At 42.7% G+C, this 13,448-nt stretch overlaps 1 protein-coding gene across 2 annotated transcripts in view; it reads right to left on the reverse strand.

Annotated features, from left to right (window-relative positions):
* acvr2aa (activin A receptor type 2Aa) overlaps positions 1–13,448 on the reverse strand; it is a 55,740-nt gene that overhangs the window by 25,589 nt on the left and 16,703 nt on the right. The window contains exons 2-4 of one of the 2 annotated variants that reach the window (XM_017470193.3): positions 8,458–8,668; positions 6,539–6,648; positions 348–502 (exon numbers count right to left, since the gene is read on the reverse strand). In XM_017470193.3, coding sequence (XP_017325682.1) covers positions 348–502; positions 6,539–6,648; positions 8,458–8,668 — 476 coding nt within the window. Of the gene's footprint in view, positions 1–347; positions 503–6,496; positions 6,649–8,457; positions 8,669–13,448 lie in introns of both variants that reach the window. The other variant, XM_017470192.3, reaches the window with a different exon arrangement.

Here is a 13,448-nt window from a genome sequence, read left to right on the forward strand (position 1 = left end):
TGTGTCTGAAATGTTGATCTACTGTATGTTCCTTTCTTGTTTATAGAAAGCACTGTTGTATAAAAGCTACAATCACACTCGCAGTCCTGAAGATTGGTTGTACTGAACATCAGCACGGCCGTCCGTTACGAGAAAAACACCTTTTGTGCATTCAATAAACGTCAAATCTTCCACATTTCTCTTGTGATCGATGAAATGATGTCAGTTGCATCGTAAGGGGGAGGGGGTAATTCTCCCAAACGCACTCTCTCTTTGACACTAGGCGAGATTAGACGCGGGTTGAGACGTGCGTTTGTGCTTTTTGATCTCGAACCTGCGAAATGTTCAGAAGAAACGTTCGGGCCTACCTGCGTGGGCACCAGGACGGGCGGATACGCCAGCTTGTGATGCCGATACATCCAAAAGCTGAGGAGGGCGATGGCAGCGATGCCCATGATCGGCACCAGCGAGTACAGGAGGGTGCTGAACAGCGGTGGCTTCTGGGTAAACGGGTTAGACGTAGCTGGAGAACAGAGAGAGAGGCAAATGAGAGAAAACGTCAAAAACCCATGTTCATAACTTTTAGGTACAAATGTACATGCCAGGGTACACAGTGGCGCTAATTCTCTGGAAGCATAAACAGACACTGCATAAATGTGGAATAATGAAGCAGACAGGAAGCACTGGTAGCTGAGCATCACACTGATTTCTCTCTCTCTCTCTCTCTCTCTCTCTCTCACGCACACAGAGGGGAGCGGGAGCACGAGCTGCTAACTCGCTAATTAGTACAATAGCGAAAGCAGTTCTACCCCCACTGTGCTCAAGTGTTTGAAACAAAATCAAACGAAACTTGTTAAAGAGAAATATCTGCGCGTCTGGGCGTCTTCTTGTTCGTGGAGTTTGATTTCTGCAGGTTTGTCGCTGGCTCGAGCTGCCTCTGTGATTACAGAAACGCCGTCGAGATCTCGAGACGCTGCTCGTTTTGGTCTTTCAGGATCCGTGCCAATCACGTGCTTCTACATGCATTTCTATAGAAATTTTGTGTACATAAAAGTGCTTTTCATCTTAATTGGACAAACCATGAAAGCTTCCTCTCTGTCTGTGTGTGCGTGTGTGTGTGTGTGAAACCAGGCAGTCTGTTTAGTAAAAGCAGGGTGCTTTTGCCACATGCTACACTTCAGCTTGCCATGTCGGACATGAGTTCGAGCCAGGGTAATCGCCATACAGTTTCCCTCCTGCTGCTTCTCTGCTATAGCTGACTGTAAAACACGTCTTATACAGGAGATTTAAGCACATCCTACTTAAATAAATAAATGCCCCTGCCTAAAAAATAAAATACAATACATTTTTTAAATAACCCTGTTTGTCAATCTTGTCAGAGCACTGGGATTGCCTCGCTCTGACCGCAGGCACGCTAAACACGTTCCTCTTGTCCTAAAGGTGAAGTGTGCTTAATGGAATTCGCCGCATCCCAGCGAGCTGCTGCTTTTTAATATCTGGGGCATTCTGTATCGAGTGAGCTGATGCTGAAAATAGGCCTGTGGTTGCGTAAGCTAGCGCTGCTGTTGCTGCTGCTGCTGCTGCGAGAGGATACCAAAAGCCAGCCAGCATCCGAATGTAAATAACCGCATGTCAAATAATACGTGAAATGTGTACTGTTTTGTAAGACGGAGAGGAGAAGAAAATGTTCCCATCGCCACCATGCTTGGACAGAGGAAACGTTTCTCAATCTCAATGCTCGTCATTTCCTGTACGTAAAAATGACAGATCATTTCCAGAAGGCCAGAAAATTCTCTCTCTCTCTCTCTCTCTCTTTATTTTTTAAATCATAAAGTGTTTAACCTCCACATTCTTCTACTTACAAAGGTAGACTGATTAAAATATTGAATCCCAGCTATGTTAGGAATGCCTAGCGATTTGCTAAATGCCTGGAGATTTTCAGGTACTGTACACGGCGAAGGATTTTAATAAAGTCGTTTATTTATTCATCCTTTGGTCACAAAAATTAACAGAAGATTGATGACTTATTTCGAATAATTGCTTTTCTCTTCATATAAAGTACATGATGATGGTCAAGACTCGTTTTCATGTTTTCTAGCGCAGTGGTTCTCAACCTTTTGTGAGCTCCGGACCCCGTAGCATATTTCGAACAATCCACCAGGAGCCCCCTCACGCCACAACAATTATAGGCTATATATTTAAGTCATTTCTATATATGTTACTTTAATATTTAACCTAAATAATATGAACATTGCACATTTAAAATTGAATCAAAACATTTCAAGATTACATTTTTTAGTTAGTTATAGTTACATTTATATAGGGCTTTCCTAGACACTCAAAGCGCTTTATATAGTATTCGGGGGAAGGGGGGGGTCTCCTCAACCATCACTAGTGTGTAGTATCCACTTGGATGATGTGAAGGCAGCCACATTGTGCCAGAACCTCCACATACCACATACCAGCTATTAGTGGAGAGGACAGGGATGTAGCCAATTCAGGGATGGCAATTATTGGTGGGCCATGATAGATAAGGGCCAATGTGCGAATTTCACCAGGACACCGTGGTTATACCCCTACTCTTTTACGATAAGTGTCCTGGGATTTTTAATGACCACAGAGAGTCAGGACCTCGGTTTAACGTCTCATCCGAAACACGGATTTATTTATTTTTATTTTTTACATTTTACCGCTGGTGTGACATTTAATTATCTTTTGTTTATTTTATCCATCAATGCGACAGTTGAACTTGTCTACCACTCATAGGTTTTTTGTAAATTATCATTTCATTTGTAAATAAATTTTAAATAATCCATCGATGAACGATCGTGGATATTTGTGAATGCACGTGAATGACCAAATTGGTTAATTTTAAAACATATCATTTGAATATATTTTGATACATTTAACAATATATATATATATATATAATATCATTTGAATATATTTTGATACATTTAACAATATATATACATATATATATATATATATATATATATATATATATATATATATATATATATATAGAGAGAGAGAGAGAGAGAGAGAGAGAGAGAGAGAGCAATTACACCACGGACCACTAGGGGTCCCCGGGTTGAGAAACGCTGCAGTGCATGATGATAGTCAAGACTTGTTTTCACGTGTTCTAGCGCATGAACAATCCGCCGTGCAAGATTTAACATAACGAAAACATTAATAATATTAATATACACACCCCCATCCGTTATTAACTAGGAAAACCTGTACGCCTGCTTATTCATCAAATCAGCCGATCGTGTGGCAGCCGCGTGGTGTGTAAATTTGTGCAGATACGGGTCAGGAGCTTCGGTTAACGTTTACGTGGAACGCCAGAACGAGGGGGAATACAGGGTTTTCAATGACTTGTCATAAATGACCGCCGACAGTCCCATTTCAACAGAGTTACAGATTAACGTATTCACTTATTGTTTATTTTCATGCATGACTGACGTGAAACGAAGAGGTCCTCTCTACACCGATACATTATGAGCTCATACTGATGCAGACGGATAACGACACGGCCCGTCGTATCAGTTTACACAAGAAGCAATGTGTGACCCTTTCCTGTTTTGTTTTGTTCTGTTTTTTTAACAAAATGAAAGCACAGCTGATAAAATCTAGAAATGAAGATGATATCTGAAACCCAACTGACGGAGGTTGTGCCATACTGGTAGGACCAGTTTCTGCCCAAAATTTGCATGAGTAAAGAAAAGTGTGGGCACAATGGTGATTGTGGGGTAATAAAAGAGCTGCAGCGCTCAGTACATGGAAACCTTTCTAAAACGTAACTCTCCAAGTGTGAGCCAAAAATATCAACAAAGTCGGACCCCTTATAACCTTTCTGAGAAAGACTACGGGATTGTAAACGGTATCTGGAGGGGATCGTATTCTCCGCTGACGCTTGGAATAACAAGTCTCGCACGTCTCGTCTGAGATTTACATGGGACACGACTGTTTCTCCTATGAACCCGGATGTTAGCCTCATACACGGTCATACAGTTTGAATATAGAGAACATTATTAGTTCGTTTACACTTATATCTAATGTTAGGTGATTAAAGACCTGACAGCGGTGCAGCTTTTCATTCATTTCATGTATAAACGCTGTGATGTTCATTTCCTGATTCAGGAAGTGTTTAATATAGTTACAGGATATGTGCTAGGCACCTAAATACAGCATGTAGCAGCAGTGGTCAGATAACGTTCCCCGATATCACAGAGGTTTCCAGAGTAATTTGGTCTGTAAAACACTGACATGGCCGATTCAGGTAGGAAATAATGGAGTTACTCCAGGCCCCCGTGAACATCTAATTCCGTTTGAATTTTTAAAGTGCACCTGTTATGGTTTTGAAATGTGCCTAATTTCGTTTTAAAGGTCTCATACAATAGATTTACATGCATCCAAGGTCAAAAACACTTTAATGTGCTCATAATGTAAACTGCAGCATTAACTTTGTCCCCCCAGTGTCACAAACGACTCGATCAATGATCCGTTCTAAAGGATTCACTCTAAACTCCTCCTTTCAGACAGCATACTCTGCTCTGATTGGTCAGACGTCCCAGTCTGTTGTGATTGGTCTACCGCTGTCAGCGAGCAGCCGATGAAGACCAGAGGCGGGGCTTTTATTACAAACCTACGTAGGTTAGTACAGGAAGTAAGTCTGGAATCACTAACGACTCGTTTCCTTCTTTCGGGAGTCAATAACTCCGTTTGTCGTGCGCTTTGATTTTTGAAACTTTGCAGACGTTTTTACATTCACAAACAGCTCTATAACACACTACATGAAAGGTAATATCTGAAAAACCATAATAGGTGCACTTTAATATATTTAAATTCTTTTGTCAAACACTATCATTAAATTTTTAATGGAAAAAAAATTAATAACATGCTGTAGCGTGCGAACTGCTAACTCTCATAACAACCCTTTTGTTTTCTTCCAAGGAGTCGACAGAAAAAAGCTAGCTGGCTCTTTAGTGCCATGACTCACCATTAAGGTTGACTGATTTGACATTTCTGGAACAGGGAAACACTAAGGTAAAATAAATAAATAAATAAATAAATAAATAAATACAAAAAGGAGGGAGCAGTTTGAGAAATGCTGTCATAGGTGAAAGGTTTGCTAAATGATTCAAAGCAGAGCAAAAAGACAACCATTTATTATCTGATGCCATTTTAGCTACTGATATGCCTCATTTACTGCTGGAGCTCTGAAGTTCTGATAAATAATAAAACACGTCCATAGGTTATTATATATTTTTTCAAACTTTCAATCTTATGATGTGATTTGGAGAAAAAAAAGAAAAGAAAAAAACCCGGTATGAGTCGATCATGAGAACACACTAAATGGAAGCAGGATTAGGTAATAATTTTTCATCAAGTCCATTTTCCATTGATCGAAGCTTACGCTGAACTACAAAATGTCAGTTCTTTCAGAACAGGAGTCACAACTTAGTCGTTTAAAACTTGTGATTAGTGACAGGAAATGCGCTGCGGTTGGTTAAGGGGGAAATAATGATCTACAGATACAGCACCGATGACGGACGCTCATTTCAGAACCGCTACTGGAATGCACGAGTGATGGTCAAGCCGGAAATAAAAAAGTGAACTAGCCTATATATTCTGAATTAAGGAAGTAAAGCAGTAAATAGCACGCTGCGTTTTTCACTCTGTACACATATATACGCGCTATATTGCCAAAAGTATGTGAACACCTGACCATCACACTCGTATGTGGTTCTTCCTCAAACTGTTGCCACAAAGCTGGAAGCACACAATTGTATACGATGTCTCTGTTTGCTGTATTATTACAATTTCCCTTCACTGGGACTAAGAGGCCCAAACCTGTTCCAGCATGATAATACCCCTGTGCACAAAGCGGACTCCATGAAGACATGGTTTGCCAAAGATGGAGTGGAAGAACTCCTGCATGGATCCCTGACCTCAACCCCACTGAACACCTTTGGGATGAACCGGAACACCGACTGGACTGCACCCCGACGTCAGCTATTGACCTCACTGACGCTCTTGTAGCTGTTTGAACACGCTCCAAAATCTAGTGGAAAATCCTCCCAGAAGAGTTTAGCTTATTATAACAGCAAACACAGGGGGAATAAATCAGACTAAAGCGGACGTTCGACAAGCACGTACGGCTGTGATGCTCAGGTGTACGCGTGTATACGTTTATAAAGAACAGAAACTCAAGTTCAGTATCACATGGTTTCCTTTCAGGTCAAAATTCCCCAAACGTGATCTTAATAATATAAACATCTTTAGAGAATTAAAGCCAAGCTTCATGCTCGAGTGTAGGACGGTTCTACTTTTTGACCTGAACAGAACGTAAGCGTTAAAGTTCACCTCGTTCCCTTGGACTCAAGGTTGTTAGTGATGCTCAGTGACAGACACGGGGAGGGGAAACAGACGAACAGAAGTATGCTTCAGCATGCAGGATTGGACCAAGACTCCAGAGTGGGAAATTGGGGGACTGGAGAAGTTTCAGTACCTTTAAAAACGCCACTGCTTCGGTCGGTGATCGGAGTCTTACTCTGTATGGGCGGAGTGTCCGGGTTGTAGAAAAACTTCTCGTTGCACATGTTGCCTTCGCAGCAGCAGAAAAACACTTCGGGGTCCTCTTTCCTCTCCACGCACTCCGTGCTGAGAGACGAGAAGAGAAAACCAGTGCTGTAATGATGATAAGTGGTTATTTCTGAAAGAATTCATTAACTGACGTGTCTCGTCCTGTTTTTTTTGTTGTTTTTTTTTTTTAACGGCACTAAACCGCCTTTTTATTATTATTATTATTATTATTATTATTATGTAATTCTGAACAATCATTACTGTGTTTGGTGCTCAAGTCCAAGCACACACTCGATGCACCCTTTCCGTGTTTTGTTTTGTTTTATTTACTTTTCCCACAATAAAATAACGCCAAGCGAGGACGGATCACTTTTGTCAAAGGAACGCTCAGAAGCTGCCAGACCACATAAGATCGGCACACGCCGCTTAACTCGGAACAGATAAACGCAGATTAACTAAACAAAAAAAAACCCACTAGAGGAAATCGTGCACACGGCTGCAAACATAAGGAGAGTGGATCGCATTCCAGACGCCTTTTGTTCAGATAAGTAGGGAGCCAGAAAGAGAGAGAGAGAGAGAGAGAGAGAGAGAGAGAGAGAGAGAGAGAGGGAGCTGAAGCTGTTCACTTCTCATCATGCACGTGCCATGAGCTGATTTTTGCCCTTTTTTTCCCTTCGTTTTTTTTAAGTCCCTTCCAGTTTCAACGAGCGTGAGGTAAACAGGTTCATCAGCGTGCTAGGGCAAGCACTGAGACTACAGGCAAGTGCTTTCTGCTTTGGCTTTTTGCCGCCTTTGTACTGATGGACAGATAAGGACAAGTGGATTTTTACCTCCTCCTCTCCCCTCTCCGTGACAGAAAGGCGAATGGGTTCACATCGAACCTCGACAAGAAAACATGTTTACTCAAAGCCGGGATGCCTTCGTATCAATATTCAGCGTGGAATGTGTGCTATCTTTAGTAGCGGCCCGTGTGGCTAATGAATGGGGGATTTAACGCTGTCCCTGCTGAACGTGCACCGCCACAAAGGACCGTGTCTGTAAAAGAGTCTGTAATGATCGTGACTTTTACTTTATTGTGAGAATGATTCTTCCGCTAATTGTGACCAGGGAGCCTCGGCGTTTCCAACTTCAGGGGCAAAACTTCTTCGAGAGGTTACACCGGATGATGAAACTTTTGCACCAGGTTTGGCACACGACGAAAATACGTGCACAGGACACGTGACGGTTAGAGACTACCTGTCTCAACTCCGGGGCTGGAGTTCTTCATTTATTTATATATTAAAGGAAGGACTGCATGAATTTCAAGCTATGACAACTGTACAGCCCAGTACATCATCCACTCAAAACTCATTCATATGTATGTATATATATATATATATATATATATATATATATATATATATATTTATATATATATATATATATATTTTTTTTTTTTTTTTAAAGCAATAAATACCATATAATATATTATATATAATATAATATTGCGACAGCACTACCAGGATTCATTTACACTGCTCTGGATGCTGCTAGAGACAAAATTTTAACAAAAAAAAAAAATGACTGTAATTCTCAAATATGAAGGTTAGAACTAATTTTCTATAACAGCTGCTTTGTCTTATTTATTTATTTACTTCTCGAGAGAGGGAAAAAAGAGATGTTGACGAGTTTGTGTTTTGTAATACAAACTAACTTGTCTTAAATGTAACTACAAATGGTTAAAAAGCGTAAACTGCCCTTCTTCTTCGGTGTGCATGGTTTTCCTAGAACAGCAGGTGAGCCTTTAGTTTAGACCGTCTTTAAAAAAAATAAAAAGCGTACCCAGCTTGTTCGGAACCTGAGATGTTGCGGTTACCGTGATTAGGTCGTGTGTAAAACTAAGCGTACCTGTCGTAGCAATTGACGTCATCCAGCCAGCAGCCCTGCTTCACCACTGCTATGTTCCCGGACACGTTACGCCACGTGGCGAAGCAGTGCAGCCGCTTGTCCTTGTCTCCTACGCAGGACTCGATGCCGGAGCGGTTGCCCTGCTGCTCCGAGCTCGGACCGTAGTTGTAGTGCACGCACTCGCGTGTCTCCGAGCGTCCCAGGATGGCGCCTGCACAGACGAAGGGAAGAAGGACATTTTTTTTTAATCGACATGTGACACAGCGTGATGCCACTGTTCGGAAAACGAGTTGCAGACGCTCGGCCCCGACCGGCCGCGTGAGTCTCAGGCTGATGAAAAGAAACGTCACACGGTCGGCTTTTCAGAAAAAACGAACCGAATGAATAAATAAATAGACCGGGACCTCTTGAGACGCTCCGTATAAGCTGCACTGTAGTGTAGTTCACTTATAATCTGCTGTTCTAAACACACACACACACGCAGTAAAGCTTGCTTTTGTACTTTTAATGCATCACTAATCACCTGTGGAAGATCTGCAGCATCAATCACCACCGAGCTACAGTTTAGATCTACTGCAGTAATCGTTTAAATATGGCAGAAAAATGGAATACAGTTGATATTTTAAATCTTTTTCTTATGGTTAAGCAAAACAAACAAACAAGCAAACAAAAAAATCACTATTAAAACGAACAATAAACACTATTTAGCTTCTGTGACCAAAAGCAAACCATGTGTACTCTGAGGTTATCTTTGAGGTCTCGCTCTATCTTCCGGCGCCACACCACAACGGGGAACAAGCTCAGTGTGTGTGTGTGTGTGTGTGTATTGTATATCATCTGATGCGTCCTTGGTCAATGCGCATGTTTACTACACAAATGAGAAGCCATCATCAACAGTCGTTAATCAGTCCTGATCTCTCGGGCATCCGCACATGAAAGCTCTGATTGTTCTGAACTCAAGCATTCCATTCTACAACTAATCCCGAATATTTTTTTTTCTTCTTCTTCTGGATTTTAGGGCCGGCCTGCATAGAACAGAAAAACACTTAAATGTTTAAACAAGCAAGGTGTGAAAAGACGTTTATTAAATTTAATAAGCGGTTGTTGAGTCACATTTACGTCTTTAAACGCTTGCTGGAATTTGCGTTACAAAACTCGCTGCCAATGGTTGTGTCCTCGGGGCTAAGGGGACCCGGGGCGACGTTAAGGAGCAGTTGGAGCTCGGGGCCAGGTATTCGAGAACTGGTTGTGCAGGCTGAGAGGAGAGACGGCTGGCGCCGTCTTAGCAAGACGGTATAGGTCAAAACGGCCAACTTTTGATAGCGATCGTGAAATTGCAAGGGCATTACAGGAAACGTGTAATAAGACCTCCGTGTAGCAGCTCTGGAACACATTCCTGTGTTTTTTGTTTTTCCCCCACTCATTGCTTCCACTGAGAACGCAACTATATATTTTTATTGGCAAGATTGCTCGCTCAGAAATATTAAGAACTTTTTTTTATTTGTATTTATCAGGACTTGACAAAGGTTAGACTGCTCTTGGAATGTAAATGTGCGATGGTGTTGTGTGGCGAATGGCGCACCAGCCGTGCTGTACGACAGTACAAACGACTACAGCTGGGGCCTCTGACTGCTGGCTGAGGGGGGAAAAAAAGAAAAGAAAAGAGTAAGCTAAATATAGAAAGGGAGATGATATATTCGAGGATATCTTTACTCATCTGCTCTGTCGCAACAGTACAATCAGAATGCTGATCTGTCACGAAAGGCTTTCTCATGATCACAGTACTATGATGAAAAAATGTGTATTTTTATCGGTCCCTCCAGGATTTCGCGAACGTGGAAATGAACGCAAAATCAAGCAAACGCTGCAGTACCCAGAAGCGCTTGCGATCCGTCAAAAACGCCGCAGACGTGACGTCATCGCGACGCGCGTTCGGCCGAAGCCCTCCGTGAGCGAGTACAGCTGAAAGTCCAATTTACCAACAAACATCACTGCAAAAGACTTTGAGCATTTTTGGCCACAATAATAATAATAATAATAAAAAACACAACTCGGTGATATCCTGTAGGGACTGTTTTATGACCTGAGTCAGTACTTGACATGGACGGAGCATGTTGTCATGTAGAACCGGGCGATGGGACCATGTAATCGGCGACGACCGGCACATAATCTGCGCTAATCCTTGATCGTTTTGGGAAGGAAAACGGATCGAGAACTAGAAAAAGCGTGCTTTTTAAACAGTAATCTGAAAAAATGAACAAATGGTTTGCATTTTACTTACAAAGAAGAAAAGTGACAGCAGTTTACTTACTAAAATACTCCGTTTATGTATAAATTCCTCACGATGAGAAAGGAAAACATGTAGGCTATATTATATAAACGTTTATGTAAGCGTCGCCACTTTCTTGCTTATTAGGGATAAATTCACGCTCTTAAAATCTGTATCCTGTGTTTATAAGTTTCTGTAAAACTACTTTGAGACAATGTCCATTGTTAAACGTGCTATACCAATAAAATTGCACTGAACTGAAATGTTTATGAAGCATTCGGCGGCAATCAAACCTAGAAGTAAGCGGTTCTAAAATGAGTGTAAAACTGGTTTAATGTTGAAAATACAATGAAATGAAAATGCTTGAGTCGTGTACTTTTTTCCTCTTTGTTCGGTCCGAGTGTATCTACCGATCATGAGCGATCACGGCTCCCTGAGTGAGTGGCGAGATGGCACGGTCCGAGATTGGACGTCTTGGATTTGTATTTTATAATCTATGTTAAGACCGAAAAATCTTATAAAAGAAGTGTTTTATATATTTATTTGTTTTTAGATAAGGGGGACAAAAAGGCAAATGGAGAAAAAAAAACAACAACACGTGGGCGGGGCATGGTGGGAGTGGGAATGTAATTAGCATTATTACTGTTTTTAATTTAAAAAAATAAATAATGATTTATTTTACTGTCATAATTTATAGTAACAGTTCACTTGCCACAATATTTTGAAGAAAAAAAATAATAAGTGTGCTTTTGTCTGTTATTGTACACAAAAAACTAACCGATATTCAGTGATTCGTTTGAATCTGACTGCTGAGAATGACTCATTAGGAATAAATGATTTGGGGGAATTAATTAGCTAATAGCCCCCTGGTGGGGATAAACAGAGAGGATCAGTTCCAGAGACGACAACAAGTCGCCCTAATCAGGATTACGGAGAACGTGGTAGAATTAGTTTCAAGAAATGGATCTGAAAATGAATGAGCTTCTCCAGTGCTCAATTCAACTGAAGCCATAGAGGAGGGAATCGGTGATTTGATCCCGATGCATTTTGACTATTGATATACTACATGCTCAAACATCCTGGTCCAGATTTAATCTCCACTTTTCTGTTATAATAATAAGCTCAACTCTTCTGGGAAGGCTTTCCACTGGATTTTGGAGTGTGGCTGTGGGGATTTGTGTTCGTTCGGCTACAAGAGCATTAGTGAGGTCACGTGTTCAGTGGGGTTGAGGTCAGGGCTCAGTGTAGGACATTCGAGTTCTTCCACTCCCATGTGGGCAAACCATGTCTTCATGGAGCTCTACGTACAGCATACAAAGACATTCTATACAGTTGTGTGCTTCCAAGGAACACACATGGGCATGATGGTCAGGTGTCCACAATCTTTCGGCCATACGGCGTACCAACACCCTATATTTACATTATTTCAGTATAACCACTTTGAAACTATATCGTTTGAATTCGTTTATTCTCAATAACCACTTTCTCCTGGTTAGGATCAGGGTGGATCTGGAGTTTGTCCCTGGAACATCGTGAACGAATGGGGAACCAGTCCATTGCAGTTAGTACTTTCATCCATTGTGAAAATAAGTTATGAACATTAGGGCTGTCAACGTAACGGTCACTTGAATTTGTGATTTAGACAAAAACATATACAATAACTAACAGTTATTTGACAAACAGTGGCGTTTCTCTAACTTTAAAGTACTGTAGCTATAAAGTACATATTAGGGGCAGTGGTGGCTTGAAGGTTAAGGCTCTGGGTCACTGATTGAAAGGTCAGGGGTTCAGGCCCCAGCACTGCGAGTCCCTGGGTTACTAATCGAAAGGTCGGGGGTTCAGGCCCCAGCACTGCGAGTCCCTGGGTTACTAATCGAAAGGTCGGGGGTTCAGGTCCCAGTACTGCCAGGCTCTGGGTTACTGATCAGAAGGTCGGGGGTTCAGGCCCCAGTACTGCCAGGCTCTGGGTTACTGATCAGAAGGTCGGGGGTTCAGGCCCCAGTACTGCCAGGCTTTGGGTTACTGATCAGAATGTCGGGGGTTCAGGCCCCAGCACTGCCAGGCTCTGGGTTACTGATCGGAAGGTCGGAGGTTCAGGCCCCAGTACTGCCAGGCTCTGGGTTACTGATCGGAAGGTCGGGGTTCAGGCCCCAGCACTGCCAGGCTTTGGGTTACTGATCAGAAGGTCGGGGGTTCAGGCCCCAGCACTGCGAGTCCCTGGGTTACTAATCAAAAGGTCGGGGGTTCAGGCCACAGTACTGCCAGGCTCTGGGTTACTGATCAGAAGGTCGGGGGTTCAGGCCCCAGTACTGCCAGGCTCTGGGTTACTGATCAGAAGGTCGGGGGTTCAGGCCCCAGCACTGCCAGGCTTTGGGTTACTGATCAGAATGTCGGGGGTTCAGGCCCCAGCACTGCCAGGCTCTGGGTTACTGATCGGAAGGTCGGGGGTTCAGGCCCCAGTACTGCCAGGCTCTGGGTTACTGATCGGAAGGTCGGGGGTTCAGGCCCCAGCACTGCCAGGCTTTGGGTTACTGGTCAGAATGTCTGGGGTTCAGGCCCCAGCACTGCCAGGCTCTGGGTTACTGATCGGAAGGTCGGGGGTTCAGGCCCCAGTACTGCCAGGCTCTGGGTTACTGATCGGAAGGTCGGGGGTTCAGGCCCCAGTACTGCCAGGCTCTGGGTTACTGATCGGAAGGTCGGGGGTTCAGGCCCCAGTACTGCC

This window comes from Ictalurus punctatus, chromosome 6 (assembly GCF_001660625.3).
Source record: "Ictalurus punctatus breed USDA103 chromosome 6, Coco_2.0, whole genome shotgun sequence".
NCBI classification, from domain to species: domain Eukaryota; kingdom Metazoa; phylum Chordata; class Actinopteri; order Siluriformes; family Ictaluridae; genus Ictalurus; species Ictalurus punctatus.